We start from the raw sequence: 16,375 nt of genomic DNA, 5'->3' as shown, positions 1-16,375 counted from the left end.
TCTATTTATCCCCTTTCACCTATTTACAGAATATCCAATGAAATTTATTTGAAGCTGCAACATCTCTTATCACATAACACAACGGTGTCATCTCCACGCTTGCAGCAAAGACGGTACCAAAAAAATCAAAGCAGGTCCCATAAGAAAAAACTGTGAAAAAAGGCTACAAGTGATGCATTTTCCACTGGAAATGAGCATCAACAAATTAATGCAGGATAGAGACATGGAGGTATGGGAATATGGTTTGAACTTTCTATTGTTTAAATTTTGGTAAGAAAAGCAAATTTAAACAGATCCATCCACATGGCAACGGAACGCAAAGTCGGGGGGTTTAACATTTGATGTTATCTTGACTGAGCTTCTGGATTCAATCTAATTGGATATGATTATTTTTTTCCTTGCTTTTTGTCAATGTAAGTATAGTTGAATTACTACAAACTATAATGCAATTTACACTTCAACTTATATTCTCATTTTAAAGACTCTGTTTGCAGCTATGGAAACAAGTATTATTGTTGTGGCGGTATTGAATTGACAAAGCAGTTTGCAGGTGGAATGGAAATTGCAAGATAAATGTCAAGAAAATAGTAGATATTATACTATAAAACCACAAACCCTATATACTCATCTTAGCAACTTTTAATAAGATAAACTAGTAATATGATAGAAGCGAGTTGTATTTTTTTGTAGTACTGTAAGGAAAAGATGATATATATGAATTCTAACTCTTCAACTCAATGTCATTGTTTATTTTGTTATCTTACACTATTATTTGGTTCATTGATGTATGTCTTCATTTATTCTTTACTAACCTCTTCGAATGACATTTTCGAGCGTGCAAGGACCTTTTCTTTTAGGGGTGTGCTATCCACACACTTCAAATTATTTCTCACACATCTCTTGTTAATTTATGTCTGTTGATCTTCTTCAATTCATTTGATCTGACGATCGAAAATTAGAAACGTATGTAAAAAGTAAAATGGAATGTGTAGATATCACATCCCTTCTTTTATCACACATTTTATACACAACTTAATTATGTTTTATTTCCTTTCTATTTGCATTTGCAACTATAGGTGCAATTTTATTTTTAGGACCCTGCCACCAGCAGCCAGCCATGACTTAAAAGAAAAGCTTTTTGGGTCAATGCATGGGAACACGACCCATTTTATAATTGTTTGTGAATCTTCCTGGAAGTAGATAGGAAGGACCCCATACAACCTTTTGTTTTAATCTCTGCCACTAGCGGTCGGCCATGATTTATAGAAAGACTTTTTGGGTCAAGCATGGGAACAACCCTTTTTAAAAAGCATGGGAACAACCCTTTTTATAATTGTTTGTAAATTTTCCAGTAGATAGGAATAACCCAATTAAATATCCCCTGCACAGAGACATTTGCATTGCATCTAGCAAAGACCAGTTCTTTTGGTTTGAACATCGATCCCCATCAATGGCTCTCGTGAGAACATCTCAAGGAACCTCCTCTGATTCCAAAAAATTTCGGGGTTATCGCTACGACGTGTTCTTGAGCTTCAGAGGCGAAGACACCCGCAAGACGTTTACCGACCACCTCTACACAGCCTTGAACAATGCAGGATTTCTCACGTTCCGAGACGACGATGAACTTGAGAGAGGAGAAGATATAAAGCCAGGACTGCTGAAAGCGATCCAGCTGTCACGAACTTCTGTTGTCGTGTTTTCGAAAGATTACGCGTCATCCAGGTGGTGTCTTGATGAGCTTGTGCTGATCCTTGAACGGAAGGAGACCACCTCGGACCATGTAGTTTTACCAGTCTTCTACGATGTTGATCCGTCCCACGTGAGGAAGCAGACAGGAAGTGTTGGAAAAGCATTTGCTAGAAGCCAGAAAAATCAGTCGCCGGAAAAGGTGGAGGGATGGAGGAAGGCACTTGCAGAGATTGCAGATCTAGCAGGCATGGTCTTACAAAATCAAGCTGATGGGTAACTTTCATTTTCTCCATTTCTCTTCTCTTTCTTTAGTCAAATTGATATATGATCTGTAGCGACCTTGATTTATATACGAATGATATTAGATAGACTAAATTTAGAAGGAAAATTAACGAAACGGACTTCAAAACTTTACATTTTAACAAAAAAATCATCTAATAATTTTATTTAATCATAAGAACAAAAAGATAAAAAAAAAAAAACATAAAATATAAACATGTGTTCCTAGCGCGTTAAGCTTTATAAACAGTGTATTAAGATTTATAAGCAGTGTAGTACTATTAAGTTTTATAAACAGTGTAGTACCATTAAGTTTAATAAACAGTATAATATCGTTAAGTTTAATAAACAGTATAATATCGTTAAGTTTCATAAACAGTGTAGTACCATTATGTTTCATAAACAGTATAGTGCCGTTAAATTTCATAAACAGTATAGTGCCGTTAAGTTTCATAAACAATGTAATAAGTTTCATAAACAGTATAATAAATTTCATAAACAGTGTAGTAAGTTTCATAAAATAGTAAGTGTGAGGACCGTCACTATTTTTTTTTTTAGTTTTTTTAATATTAAAATTATGTCTTTTTCATTAAAATTTAAGTTATTTTATTCTTTTTATTAAAGTTAAGGGTTTTTCATTAAAATTTGTATTTTTTTTCATTAAATAAAGTTATAGCATGGTTTTTGGATAAAATGAATTTAGCTTAAGCTCTTTTCATGAAAGTTCCCAAATTTAGAAACATAATTTGCAAAATAAATGATGTGTTAAACTGAGTACGTTTATCAACGTTTAAGTAATAAACTAATCATCAACTTTCATATTATTTAGTTTTTAAAATTTTATTTACAAATTTAGTTTACCTGAAATTTTCCTTTGTGTGTGTATATATATAATTCAATCTCAGTAGTGGATAATAATCCCAATTTAAAGAAATCACACTTGGCTCAACTTAAGGATTAGTCATTTTCCGTTTTAGTCTACTGGTCACTTCCCTTCAAGTTTTTAGGCTAATGTTAGGTAGACTAAATTCGTAAACTAAGTAATGTGTGACTAATAAAAAATAATCACGTTAATCAATAGTTAAGTGATAATCTATCACTAATTTATATGTCATTTAATTTACAAAATTTAGTCTACAAATTAAATTTTCTTAGCATTATCTATTTTTAAAAAGGTAATGGTAGAAAAATTAAATTTTTAGATAAAAAATGTAAATAATGTGTCACCAGCAAGAACGAGCATATTTATCAATGCTTAAGTAATAATTTATTAACTTTCATGTCAGCAAGTGTGAGAAAAAGTTGGGGAGGTAATCTATGCTGTATTTGTCTATAGTTGGTATAAATTCTACGCTGTACTCCCTTCTTTTCATTTTAATTTCGTCGGCAGTCCTTTTTTTTATTTTTCAAATAAAGACCATCAACGTATGTTTGATTTATTAATTATCTAAATTCCCCACTTCATTATTCATTCATCCAATACTTCCGTGAGACATGCTCTCACATTCATTCTAATTTAACTCATGTTATACTTACAAACATACTTGATTAGAACTCGAGTATTAATATTACACTTCAAAAATATACAACAACCACATCATGCAGAAAAGTTTACAATCCAAAAAAAAAAAAAGACAAACTTAGCAATGCACTGAGACATAGTGGTTCACTAAATACAGTCATGACACTTAATAAGCTCTAGTTTATACCTTCACGATCTGCTTCTGAAATTTATAAAATCGAATGGAAACAAAACAAAAATATAGGTGTGCTCTTAAAGCTCAGTAAGTGGGAGTAAGCATTTATTGAAACAAAAGATAACTGTATAACTCAGTTAAATTTCTCTTTTGCATAAAATCAAATTGAAGAACTATAGAACTTTGAATCATAGTATTAGCGAAACTAAAAGAAAGTTTTTGACATAGCAATACATGTTAAGAAAAAAAAAAAAACAAATCACACTATCACATCCCGGCCCGGGGCGGATCACTTCCCGGGCCCCGTCCACCATCGTAGCACGATATTGTCCGCTTTGGGCTTACCATTCCCTCACGGTTTTGTTTTTGGGAACTCACGAGCAACTTCCCAGTGGGTCACCCATCATGGGATTGCTCTAGCCCCCTTCTCGCTTAACTTCGGAGTTCCTACGGAACTCGAAGCCAGTGAGCTCCCAAAAGGCCTCGTGCTAGGTAGAGATGGAATATACATATAAGCATCAGTCCCCTGGGCGATGTGGGATGTCACACACACACTGCGATCCCTTCGCCACAAATGGATCATACAAAAATGAGCTAAGCTCAACCACAAATTCACTTGTCGGAACGAAAAACATATGCCCTACTCACGAACTAGAAGGGATAGAGGGACCCAAGACACAAAGCCTATACAAAAACTTTCAGATAAATACTTATAATCAAATGAGAAAAACTCCAAAATTAAAGTAGCATATCTCTCTCATTCATTTTTTTTATTTTTTTTATTTTTTACCTTTGCTCTTTCAAAAACCAGACCCTTAGCTTCCACCTCCTTCTAAAACTTCACTGCTGATCTCCAAAGCTTCACTCTCTCTCTCTCTCTAAGGAGGAGGTGGGCTTAGTTTCACAATAAGTTAGCAATAATGTGATTTAATTAGTTGTTTATTAAATATTATTTTATCTATTCTTAATGTAAATTCAATAGAGACCGATTTTATTATATTGATTTAGCTGCTTTAATTGGTTATTCATTTACTTCAAATATTTGACTTTCCTCAATTTACACATATAAATACATCTAAAACGTGTAATTTGAGCTTAACAGGCCGTTAAAAAAATGTCTTCTACACTCGCATGCATTAAGGCTAGTATATATAAAACCACCAAGGCCAATGGATGGTATTTTTTTGGTGTCACAAGCTTTATAAAAAAACATTTGGACAAAAATGCCCCTCAAACAAAAAAACTTCAATAGCAATCCAAAATAATGCATCAAATGTGGCAAGAGTATTTTCGTCATTTTAACAGTGTTTTTTTAATAGGTATCTCACAATATATTAGTGATAATGTAATTCAATCAGTTGTTCATTAAATATTATTTTCTCTATTTTTAAACATGTTCAAAACATCTTAAGAGTGGTGTAATGCTGGTTATAAAAAAAGTATTTTGCACGCGGATAATAATGTGATCAAATTAGTTGTCAAATTATTATTATTTTTTTAACAAACGATATTATCTACACTAAGGGGGAGGTGGTGGGCTTAGCCGCACAATGGCTAGCAATAATGTGATTCAATTAGTTGTTTATTAAATATTATTTTATCTATTCTTAATGTAATTCTATAGATGCCGATTTTATTATGTGGATTCAGCTGATTTAATTGATTTATGAGGGGTTTCTTCCAATATGATCTAAGATTATTCATTTACTTCAAACATTTGACTTTCCTTTTGTCAATTTACGCATATAAATACATTTAAAACATATAAGTCGTGTGTAGCACGCCGTGATTCAAAAAATACATTTTGCACGCGTGTGAGCGTGTGCATAAAGGCTAGTCTATCTTAAAGCCACCTGTCCCCTTCTAACCCAAAATGTTGTCAGCTTCCCTGAAGTGAAACCTTAATTGGGCAGCTCTGCTCCGCTAAAAACTTAATAATTGTTTAGGTGTAATAACCACAAGTGCTAAATTACTTAACAAAACACATATAACGTACCAGATACTAGGGAGAAAACATCTACCACTTTCCAATTAAAAATAAATAAATAAATAAAATAAAAAATAAAACCTAGTCACATTAAGATGGTTTATTACACATGAAAGGTTTGATTTATTTTTTATGTTGTTTGCAAATTATTAGGTACGAATCAAAGTTTATCAAGAAAATTGTTAAAGTGATTGGAGACAAGTTAAGTCGCACACTATTGAGTGTTGAACCAAAATTGATTGGAATCCAATTTCAAGTTGAACGCATCAATTTGTGGTTACAAGATGGATCAAGTGATATTGGTATACTTCTTGTGTATGGCATGTCTGGAGTAGGGAAGACAACCATTGCAAAACATGTTTACAATTCAAATTTTAGAAGCTTTAAAGGAAGTAGTTTCATTGAAAATATCAAAGAAAGAGCAGATCGACCAAATGGCTTAGTTCAAATACAAATGCAACTTCTTTCTGATATTTTGATCGGTAGAAAAGTGAAAATACAAACTGTTAGTGAGGGAATAATTAAGATTGAAAGCGCCATAAGCTCTAGAAAAGTTCTACTTGTCCTTGATGATGTGGACCATATGGACCAATTAGATGCAGTACTAAAAATGAAAGATCGGTTTTATCCCGGAAGTAAGATACTTATAACAACTAGGCGTGAAAGATTGCTAAGAGCACATCAAGTTACAAAGGTGTACAAAGTTGAAACTTTGAATTACAATGAATCACTAGAGCTTTTCAGTTGGCATGCATTTGGCCAGAACCGTCCCACAGAAAATTACATGGAGCATTCAAAAATGGTAGTGCAATATAGCGGCGGACTTCCATTAGCTCTAAAAGTTTTGGGTTCTTCTTTATCAGGGGAAAGTATAGATGTATGGGAAAGTGCATTGGAGAAGCTAAAAGTTATCCCCAATGGTGAAATCATGAATAAACTAAGAATAAGTTATGACAATTTACAAGATGACCATGACCAGAAATTATTCCTCCACATTGCTTGTTTCCTAATAGGAAGGGACAAAAACTACATTGTTAGAATACTCGATGGATGTGATTTCTGCACAATTGTTGGCATTCAAAATCTCATTGATAGATGCTTGGTAACAATTGATGGATACAACAACATGCAAATGCATGACATGATCCGTGACATGGGAAGAGAAATTGTTCGCCATGAATCAGAAGAGTCTGGAAAACGTAGTAGATTATGGCGCCATAAGGATTCTTTCGAAGTACTGAGGGAAAAGAATGTAAGAAACATGCCTTTTATGTCTATATATGTATTTCTCCTTGTGAAAATTATCCATAATAATGTTATAACTTTTTCTTTGCTTTTCTGTTAGGGTACACAAACAATTCAAGGTCTTGCCCTGGATATGCATATGCATCTTGCAAACAGACCAATAAACACAAATGAGACCGTCTTGGAAACCAATGCATTTGAAAGGATGCGCAATTTACAACTACTCCATCTTAGTCATGTAAGACTGCATGGATGTTATGCAGATTTCCCTACAAGATTAAGATGGTTGTGTTGGCTTCAATTTCCATTGGATTCTATACCTGTTGATCTTCCTTTGGAGTGTCTAATTGTTCTTGAAATGCAACATAGTAGCTTAAGACAAGTCTGGAAGGGAACAAAAGTATGTTACTCTACGCATTTCAATTCATTTTCCTTATTTTGTTAGTTTTTTATTTGTTGACTAACTCCATGTGTTAAAATGAACTCCTATGTTTTCTTTAATTCGATGACTAATTTCTTATGTTAGATACTTATTTCATTGTTTTTTTTCTTTTTCTTTTTTCCTTTGTTTCCACAGTTTCTTCCATCGTTGAAGATCCTTGATGTCAGCCATTCCCATTCCCTCATTGAAATCATGGACTTCACACTTTGCCCTAGTCTAGAAGAATTGATTCTTGTTGATTGCACCAGCCTGATTGATGTTCATGAGTCCATTGGAAACCTGGAGAGACTCGTGTACTTGAATACGAAGGATTGCAAGAATCTTAGGATGCTTCCGAAGAACATGTGCATGCTTAAATCACTTGAAAAACTCATTTTATCTGGCTGCTCAAATCTTGAAGAGCTTCCAGTGGAGATGATGAAGAAGATGGTGTCTCTGAAAGTACTTGAAATAGATGGAATTCCAATAAGTGAATTGTGGCCAGAAAGAAGTTCAACTATCTTGAGTTCTTTTCCATGCTCTTTACTAGAGTTAAGTCTCAAGGGGTGCAATCTTTCTGATGATGCCTTTTGTAGGGATTTAAGTAGTCTATCCTCGTTGCGAAGACTAACATTAGATGAGAATCCAATTTGCAGTCTGCCAAGTTTCATCAAAGGTTTGAGGAGGCTCGATAAACTGTCTTTCGAGTATTGTAATAGACTCGAATCGCTTGTGGGGTTGCCGAAAGTACACGAAAGCATGAATGTATCCGGATGCACATCATTGAAAAAAGTAACATATCAATCGTTTAGAGCGTTCCCTCTACAGATCCTTGGGGAACACATCGACAAAATAGTTGAGTGGGAGTACCTTTTCAAGTTAGAGCCTATTGAAAATGTTGATGCGGAAATGATCAAACTTTTGGGATTGTGCAACTTGGGATCCATGCCTGCAATTCGAATGGACAGCCTATATTATCCCTTGAATACAGAAGAGGATAGATGGAGTCTTGTCCAGGTGCGCTCTCTCTCTCTCTCTCTCTCTCTCTCTCTCTCTCTCTCTCTCTCTCTCATAAGTCATATATATAGTGGGAAATAAATGACTTAGTAATGTTGTGTTGATCATGGAAAATGCATAGGGACTGTATCAATATGGTATATTCAGCACATTTTTTGTTGGGAATGAGGTTCCAGGCCGGTTCAGCTATAAAAGTACCAAGTCCTCCATATCTTTTAGTGTCCCTTTACTCCCTTCTAGTCACAGAATCCGAGGCTTGAACATCTTTGCTACCTATAATGATGATGCAAACAAGGAGAATTCTAATAATGATTATTTGTTTTCAAATATAATCAAAGTGAGTAACGAGAGCAAGGGTCTGAAGTGGATCTATAGCCCAGCATTCTTTGGTATCCCAGGTGACGGAGAAGATATGATATGGTTGAGCCATTGGAAGATGGAGAACGAAATAATATTACAATGTGGAGATCAAGTGGTGGTTTCAGTAATGGCCGGACCAGATAAGTTGTTTCGGATAAAGGAGTTTGGTGTCGAGCTTATGCAAGAGCACCAGAATAATATGATGATAAGTACCCAACACAACACCAAATCAGATCCTCATTCTCCATGTGTCATCGGTGGAGATTTGTCCTTATGGGAGCATATACCAGGAATATACTGCCTTGGTTTCGATGGCGAAATTGTTGAAGAGAGATGGTTTAATCGCCTCATCATGGACACTGACGAAGAAGACACAGGTATGTTGTGTTGTATTGCAATGAATTATACTCTATCCAAATACTTACAAGTCCGTCTGTATTCAATTCAAAAACATAAATATTATGTTATTTGTATGTTTTTCAGACAAAGAAGGGCAAGAGGATGAACTTGATTACACAATTGCAAGGACAAGGGCTGCCAGTAACAACTGTGGCCTCAGAGGCTGGAAGGTGCTCGTCACAGCTGCCGGATTATTTTTCACGCTTGCTCTAGTAGTTCGGTCCTCCATCTCCCAGAAAAAGAAGCAACACTAGTCCACAAGCCATCCATGAGTTTGTAATTTTATTTGATACAGACATCTTTGGGTTCCCTCCTAGTTTTCAAGTTGTTTTCTGCCTTCAAAATATTGAAGTTTCCAGATGTGTTCAACATCATCAACTATCGCATAAATATAGCATAAAATACATCCAGCATACAATCCCGTACTAGAGAAGATAAACAGATGGTTGTATACTAGCAGTAAATAATTGAAAAAAAAAAGATTCTAAACATACAAGGGAAGGACTTTGACATAGGTATCATTAGCAATACCAGGCACGAATCAATTCTTCGAATTGGGGGGAAATATTTCGGCATCGAGGAAAGCAAAAACATCCTATCTGCTTATAAATGTCAAATTTACAGATCTTAATTATCAGTTACAACAAAATCATACTTCTTAAAGACTCGGCTCCCATTGAAAAATTGTGTAAATTACATAAATATCGGTGCAACAGATAATAGATTGAATAATATATCAAATAAATTAACAGCAGACAATTTCTTAGCCTGAGATTCAAGGACTATACAGCTGATTCAGCCTTGCATCGCTACTACACTACGGAAGCTGGTTTCTGCTTCTTCAACCCGAACAAATTATTGAGGTCCGGAAGCATAGGAGCAACGACCATGGTCTCTGGAGCCATGAAATTTACTATCTTCTCATAAACATTATACCTGCAAAAGCATAATGCAATAAGCCTTAAACAATCTAGCCTAGTTTGCTCAACATATGCTCCAAGATATTCCAAAACAAAATCACAGCAGTTTCACATAGGGAACCAAAGAATCTATTGATACCTTATCTTGCGACTATTAGAGGCTCTTCTGTCAACAATCTTCCTCTTCTTACCATGCAACTTTTTCAAGGAATAAAATGATGTCTCTGCGAATAATCAAATAGTGCAAAATCAGAATCAATAAACAAAAGAAGTTCAGGATCAATTAGGTTGTGATTGTTAGCAGGAATAACTGCTAGCTTGTTTCATTTTTGAAGTTACAAAAATATAAAAAATTGAAGAATAGAAGTTCGGGACCGATTAGGTTCCAAGCCCACTATAAGCAGAGACAATACTATGTCATTGACTTCAATAGCTGCAGATGCAGATTGTTTGAACGAAACTTTTCTCATGGCTCAGACTTAGTTACTTAAAGTTGGTTAGATGAGTCCAAATTGTTTGAAAATCATGTTCATCCACTCTGTATATAACTTGGGAGGATACAATCCTTAACAATTTCAAAAGCCACACTTTTTATATGCAATCTGATTGCATGTGTTTTGAACTACAGGAAATCTTATAGATTGGGTAAACCGTATCATATATCAAATTCAAATGCAATCATTCATATATGAAGTATGAGATGCCCTAATAGTTTTACCAGAAGTTGCTGGGTCAATTGTATCAAAAAATTCTTTCAGTAATTGTTGGCAAAAATCAGAGTCACCCGAAAGTTCGAGGTCACCATCAGCTTGTGCACAGCATCAGATTGTGTCTCCTATCAGAGTGAAGGAATGAATGTACTTAATTTCTGCAAATAGAAATATAACTTTTATAACACATAAAAGATAATTAAAGCAGACCTTACAGGCTATACATCAAAGTGGAAAATGAATCAAAATTTTAAACATAAAGATAGAATAAAAGCTAATGGCGCATGAAGAGTATTGTAACCATCACAGCCCTCACACATGGGTTGCATGATCATTTCTTAAAGCAATAAAAGGAACAAATTCATCAAGTCACACTGGGGCCATCCAAAAAGAAAAACGAAGCAAAGTACCAAACACCACAAACAACCCGCATTTGTTCAAACATAGTATCAAATTAATTATAAACTGCATCCATCCCAAACGATGAATTTGTACCTCATTTGGGAGTTAAAAACTTCAAATAGCACATGGAAAAAATGTAAATTCTATGGACATTCGACTCCAATGAATTTACAGATGGATTCTTAGATTAGTATAGGATTATAGTTAACCACAATTATATGCAATCAGTACCTCTCCCTTTGCAGTGTTGTACCCCTCAGGGACCTACACATCCACAACTTATGTTTAAGTTACTAAATGTACAAAACTTAAGAAAAACCCATCTTGTTATGATGTTACAATTATGAAGCACAAATGAGCATGCACGTGGGGGTTAATATCTTACAGTACCCAATACAGCAACTGCTGATTTCCTCATCTACATCTGCCTACCTCTGCCATTTGTCTATCGATTTGAATCCGAAAGTAGCTATTCTACAAGACACAATGTGACAGGTCTTGGTTGGACCAAGTAACCCGCATAGAAATGCACACAATAATGAAAAGTTGATCATAGTAGAACAAATTTCTAAAATTCATGCAAGAGAAGTTGTCGGAGCATGAAAGAATTCATAGCAGAACTGCCCAAGAGTATGCTTAAAGTAAACATATGGCAACATAGATTTTTTACAAGTATAATATACAAATGCATTTCATGGTTCTTTGCCGGCCCTTTAGATAGCAAACTAATTTAATTAGTGCCTAACGGAATTTGACTTCAGAAAACCATCGTCTGGTACATGTCATATTGAACAGTTGACAAACTTAATAACATAATATCCTCATTTATTAACTGATAAGAACTATGTATTAAAATATAAGAAAAGTTAGACACTAAGGTATTGAAATACAGCAATAATAGTAAGGTACTTGAATCCACACATTTACGAGCATTTTAACAATAAAACAACAAAATTCCGAAGTTCTTTTTTGCTGCTCCAAATGGATCGGTGAAGTATGGCATGAAGAAGGAAAAAAAATTCAGTTTTATAGGTAGACTTCAATACAATAAGAGCATATGTAGATAGTAGAATATGATTCTTCTTCTCAGAATATCTAATTATGATCTGAGTACCTCGACAGCAACTCAGAAATCTGTGACCAATCCTCATCACCATCAATGTTCTTAGATGACTGTGACATCCTAGATCATCCAGATTTACCTACAGAACAGGATATGTATTAGGAGACGCAATACATGAACATATGCAGTATGAAGTTAATGAAAATGCAAACAGTACAAAGTAGGACATTCAATTAGACCATGGTAGCCCAAAAGCCAATTTTTTCGCTAAATCAGGCTAAGGTTTATATGAGATCAAGCAGGAAAGATTTGTGCCCACATCCTAGGGCAATTTGAAATCTGGCTTCATCTTGGTTATCCTCAGATCAACAAAACAAGGCCCAACCGATTTACCTTCCCTGCCAACATTATGCTTTTGACAACTGCAACAAATACCTTCCTCTAGAGTGGTAATTTAATTGATGTTTCTGTAATCCCAAAGTGTCTAATGTTTGTCGAAAACAACTGTATTTCTGACCAATTGGACTACTTGGAACTTCCCACCTATTATGCGCAAACCATCACCTATTAGGACTGGCGTAACCTCAATGGGAACTTAGCACAAACTTCACTACAATTCAGCAGACCAAGAACTGGTGTACCAAGATTTATGTGGGATAAGCTTGGGCAAGGCTGAGCTCAATCCATTCTTCTTGATTAACAATCTTACACTCTTAATGATAACTTAGTACCAGCATAATCTGACTAATTATAGTAACTATTGTAGTGGAACTTTTGAAATTTGGGGAACCCTCACAATCATATGAAATCGAGGAAACTTGAAGCATTTCCTTAAAGTTTGATTTGATGAAATTAAACTCTATCTCAGCTAATAGTACAGTTGTAAGCTAAACACACTTTATGAGAATTTAAACGGTTATTAAAAACTTCAAACACAAAATGTAATACACAAAGCATATCTACAAATCTTTCACATATTGGCAATTCTTATCGTGCGGAAAATGATAGATTATGCACAACAATGGAAAGCCAAATTGTATTACAAAATAACTATAATAGTTTGATAAATGTCGTTTGCACACACCATCTGTTGCTTGAACAAAGGACGGGTTCTTCTCAAGTAAAGCCTGTAGTTTGCACACACTAACTAGGTCAGAATACGTTGCATTGACACCCTCATGTGAATCACAAAATAAAGGCCTAATTGGCTCGTGCAGACAACCTCTCAGGTAAGAACATAAATCTTAACATGTCACAAATCTAAAAAAAGGGGGAAAAGCAAAAGCAACCTGTGGCAATCCATGATTCTATGTGAACTTGAGAATGCTTTCTGAAGCAAGAATCTGAACTCAAGAGCCTTGTCCCACAGAGCCTTCAGAAAAATGAAAACAAAAGGCATAGAAAATGGGTAAGAATAAACATCGATCAGACAATAATTCACTACATAAATCATTTTTTTCAACTTTAAGGATTGGCATAAAAAGAAGCTTTAAACAAGGAGCAATAATTTGATGTTGAAAAACAAAACCTATTTCATGGATATTACAAGAGTTATTATTTTGAACAACGCACCTTTTCACTGCTTGACCCTTAAGAAGATCTTTCTTTAAAATATCACTACATGGGAAGAGAGAATAAACGAAGAACAAAATTAACTTCATATGTCAGCCTATATAACTCCATTTTGTGCTAAGATGAAAATTAGCCTTGAGCTAAGATGAAAATGGCACTAGTGTTCAATTCCTATAGCTGCAACTGCTAAGCATATTATCTCCTATAGTCACATTATATAACTCCATTTTGTGCTTTCTTAGTAACAAAATTAATTTACATTATTCAATGACTTCTGTAAACTAATATCAAATTTCGTCACCAACCTGCAACTGCTATGCATATTATCTCCTATAGTCACATTATTTAGCTCTATGTCTTCATTCTAATGAAGCATCACAAGTTTATAATTAAAAATAAAAGGATTTGTGAACAGAAGTCTCTTACTGCTCCTGATGACGAAGATTCATGTATTCTTTCTCGAGTTCTTCCATCTCGGCATCTTTATTAACGTTTTTCCCATCATCATTTTCCTCTTCCCCAACTTCTTCTCCATCTTCTTCCTCATTTTCTGATTCTTCTTCCTCCTCCTCACCGTCGTGTTCACCATCAAAGTCATCCTCTTCCTGCTCCATGTACATCACAAATCATCAATTAACAACAAAATCACCACAACAAACTGAATAATTACCGAAACCCAATAACAGAATTTACAAATCAAACTAACATTCAACTCATTGCTGTTGACATCGCCATCGTCCCCAAACCCACTGTCACTGTCAAGAGCCTTCATCTCCATTATGACGTATGAGCCCCTACAAATTCAAACACCCAAATATTATAGAATTTAATTCCACAAGGATTTAAGCTTTCATACAACTTCATTTCAAATATCCAAACCAATTTACGAATCCCAAACCTTTTGAAGCTGCAAGGAGGAAAAAGACGACGAGAGTTGAGAGAGGCACAAAGGAGTCCGTCAAGAAGCTGCAGAGTTTGGGTTTTGGAGCCGTTTCTTAAACCCAAACCCGTCTTCTAAAACAAGTCCCAAAATCTGTCGATTATTTTCCCCTTCCTAGACCAAAAAACTTTGGGCCCTTAAATAAGCCTCATAGGCTAGTTAGGCCAATATTAGATTGAGCCAAGTCCGTCTCATTTGATTAGTACTTTGTTGTGCATTCTACGAGAACAACTTATTTACTACAATCTAGTGTCATTTCTTTTTATTTGTAAATGATAGATTTTAGGTTTGACTCACGTAAATGACTAACTCAATATTAAATCATGATGTTTGGCTCATTGTACGGCTAGCTCGAACTTCATACCTATCAAAGAAATGATAAAGACTTGCCGAAAATAGGAGTGATAGATTGTCGGATGTATCCCAAGCCAATTTTATAACAATTTCCCTCCAATCTCTCAACTATGGCTAGATGTCTTTTATTTGTGGATTTGGAATACAATTGACCTAGTACGCTTGTTTCATATTAATCTTTCTTGCATTCAACACACAACATCATAGTTTTCATAAAGTGAGCACCACATATAGGGGTTGTAGACATGCTCGAAATAATTTGAATTAAGCTCAGCTTTTTAGTGAAATGAGTTGAGCTAAAAAAATTGCTAGACTCATTAGTCAACATGGAGTTTTGGTATTTTCAGCTCATAAAGCTAGTGAACAGCTCATATCTTTCATGAGATAGCTCATATCTTTCACTAGAATTCTTTATATAGGACTGACTGGGCTCCTATTTTAAATTACAGGTCAATCCCCAATTTTATGCATTTAAGTGGATCACCCTCATCTTAACCCAGGAGTTCAATTTCGCTGACAGCCTTCACACTTGGGATACACTTCAAGTGATCTGAGGGTCCTCAGGTAGTACTATATCCTTTTGGATTGTATAGACCGTCTGTTTTCAAGGCATGAAATGAAAAAAAATTTGGCTTTTGGTTTTTGCCTCCTAAATTATCTGAGCGATTGATTACAATAATGTGTGTAGTACATAGTATTTCTAAGCCCGAGGACTAAATTATTAATGTATACAAATTTTCTTATAAGAAAACTTTCTACATGTTTTCTCACTCTTCTTAGTTTATGATTGAATTTTATACTCCTTTCATTCATTAATTTATGAAATGGGTTGTTTTTCTTTTGTGATTTCAGTAGTTAGGTCTTCAGTGACTGCACAATTTCATGTTTTTCACTATCTCAGAAATAATTGATAGAGTTGGATGTGATTCGCGCAAGTTTGCAGATATCCGTTTTGTTTTGATTCGGGCACCTTCTACCAGACTGTATAGAACATAAAAAAATTATTTGATTGCGCTGTTATGTATTTCTTTTTTTATTTTTATGGCAGTATCATTTTCTCAACAAAATAGAAATTACTTAAATAAATAAACTACTCAAGCAATGAATCTTCAATGAGAACTCCATATTTTCTCAGGTTGGACAAAACCAGCATGTGTTTCTTCACAAAATTTACATGCCCATCTCTTAGATGGACATAAAGAACATCAATTGTGTGTCTCTTACTTTTTTTTGTTATGATTTTTGATACCGTAATGAGTTTTTTTTCTCATAATGCATATGAAGACCTTTGACTCTGTTGGTTCTATGTTTGAAGCCAGA

At 34.8% G+C, this 16,375-nt stretch overlaps 2 protein-coding genes across 13 annotated transcripts in view; one reads left to right on the top strand and one right to left on the bottom strand.

Annotated features, from left to right (window-relative positions):
* Positions 1–14,917, bottom strand: part of LOC125469502 (prothymosin alpha-like) — a 46,798-nt gene extending 31,881 nt beyond the window's left edge. The window contains exons 1-10 of one of the 12 annotated variants that reach the window (XR_007251782.1): positions 14,660–14,714; positions 14,468–14,555; positions 13,479–14,366; positions 13,274–13,316; positions 12,241–12,328; positions 11,512–11,623; positions 11,358–11,390; positions 10,733–10,882; positions 10,154–10,238; positions 9,744–10,030 (exon numbers count right to left, since the gene is read on the bottom strand). Coding sequence is in view for 2 of the 12 variants with exons in the window: in XM_048566891.1 (XP_048422848.1) it covers positions 13,306–13,316; positions 13,479–13,561; positions 13,762–13,806; positions 14,188–14,375; positions 14,468–14,539 (399 nt within the window). In the remaining 10 variants the exon portion in view is untranslated. Of the gene's footprint in view, positions 1–9,743; positions 10,031–10,153; positions 10,883–11,357; positions 11,391–11,511; positions 12,329–13,092; positions 13,317–13,478; positions 14,376–14,467; positions 14,556–14,659 lie in introns of those variants that run through there. The other 11 variants (XR_007251779.1, XR_007251780.1, XR_007251784.1 and 8 more) reach the window with 11 other exon arrangements.
* On the top strand, positions 1,337–9,504 carry LOC103930120 (disease resistance protein RUN1-like). The gene is made up of 6 exons (XM_048566874.1): positions 1,337–1,962; positions 5,806–6,904; positions 6,998–7,297; positions 7,475–8,335; positions 8,457–9,072; positions 9,179–9,504. The coding sequence occupies exons 1-6, from the start codon at positions 1,451–1,453 to the stop codon at positions 9,346–9,348; spliced, it is 3,558 nt and encodes a 1,185-aa protein (XP_048422831.1). The 5' UTR covers positions 1,337–1,450; the 3' UTR covers positions 9,349–9,504.
* Positions 14,918–16,375: the final 1,458 nt, after the last annotated feature.

This window comes from the organism of the source record quoted next, unplaced genomic scaffold (assembly GCF_019419815.1).
Source record: "Pyrus x bretschneideri cultivar Hongxiangsu unplaced genomic scaffold, Pyrus_bretschneideri_v1 Contig43, whole genome shotgun sequence".
NCBI lineage: Eukaryota > Viridiplantae > Streptophyta > Magnoliopsida > Rosales > Rosaceae > Pyrus > Pyrus x bretschneideri.
The sequence above is the reverse complement of the archived record's forward strand: the minus strand, read 5'-3'. Positions and strand labels throughout refer to the sequence as shown.

What these genes read in the sequence shown, in the direction of transcription:
- LOC103930120 (XM_048566874.1), top strand. Translation starts at nt 1,451, where the DNA reads ATGGCTCTCGTGAGAACATCTCAAGGAACCTCCTCTGATTCCAAAAAA. An exon ending in ATAGATGGAGTCTTGTCCAG is followed by an intron (nt 8,336 to 8,456) that starts GTGCGCTCTCTC and finishes GAAAATGCATAG; the next exon opens with GGACTGTATCAATATGGTAT. An exon ending in CACTGACGAAGAAGACACAG is followed by an intron (nt 9,073 to 9,178) that starts GTATGTTGTGTT and finishes TATGTTTTTCAG; the next exon opens with ACAAAGAAGGGCAAGAGGAT.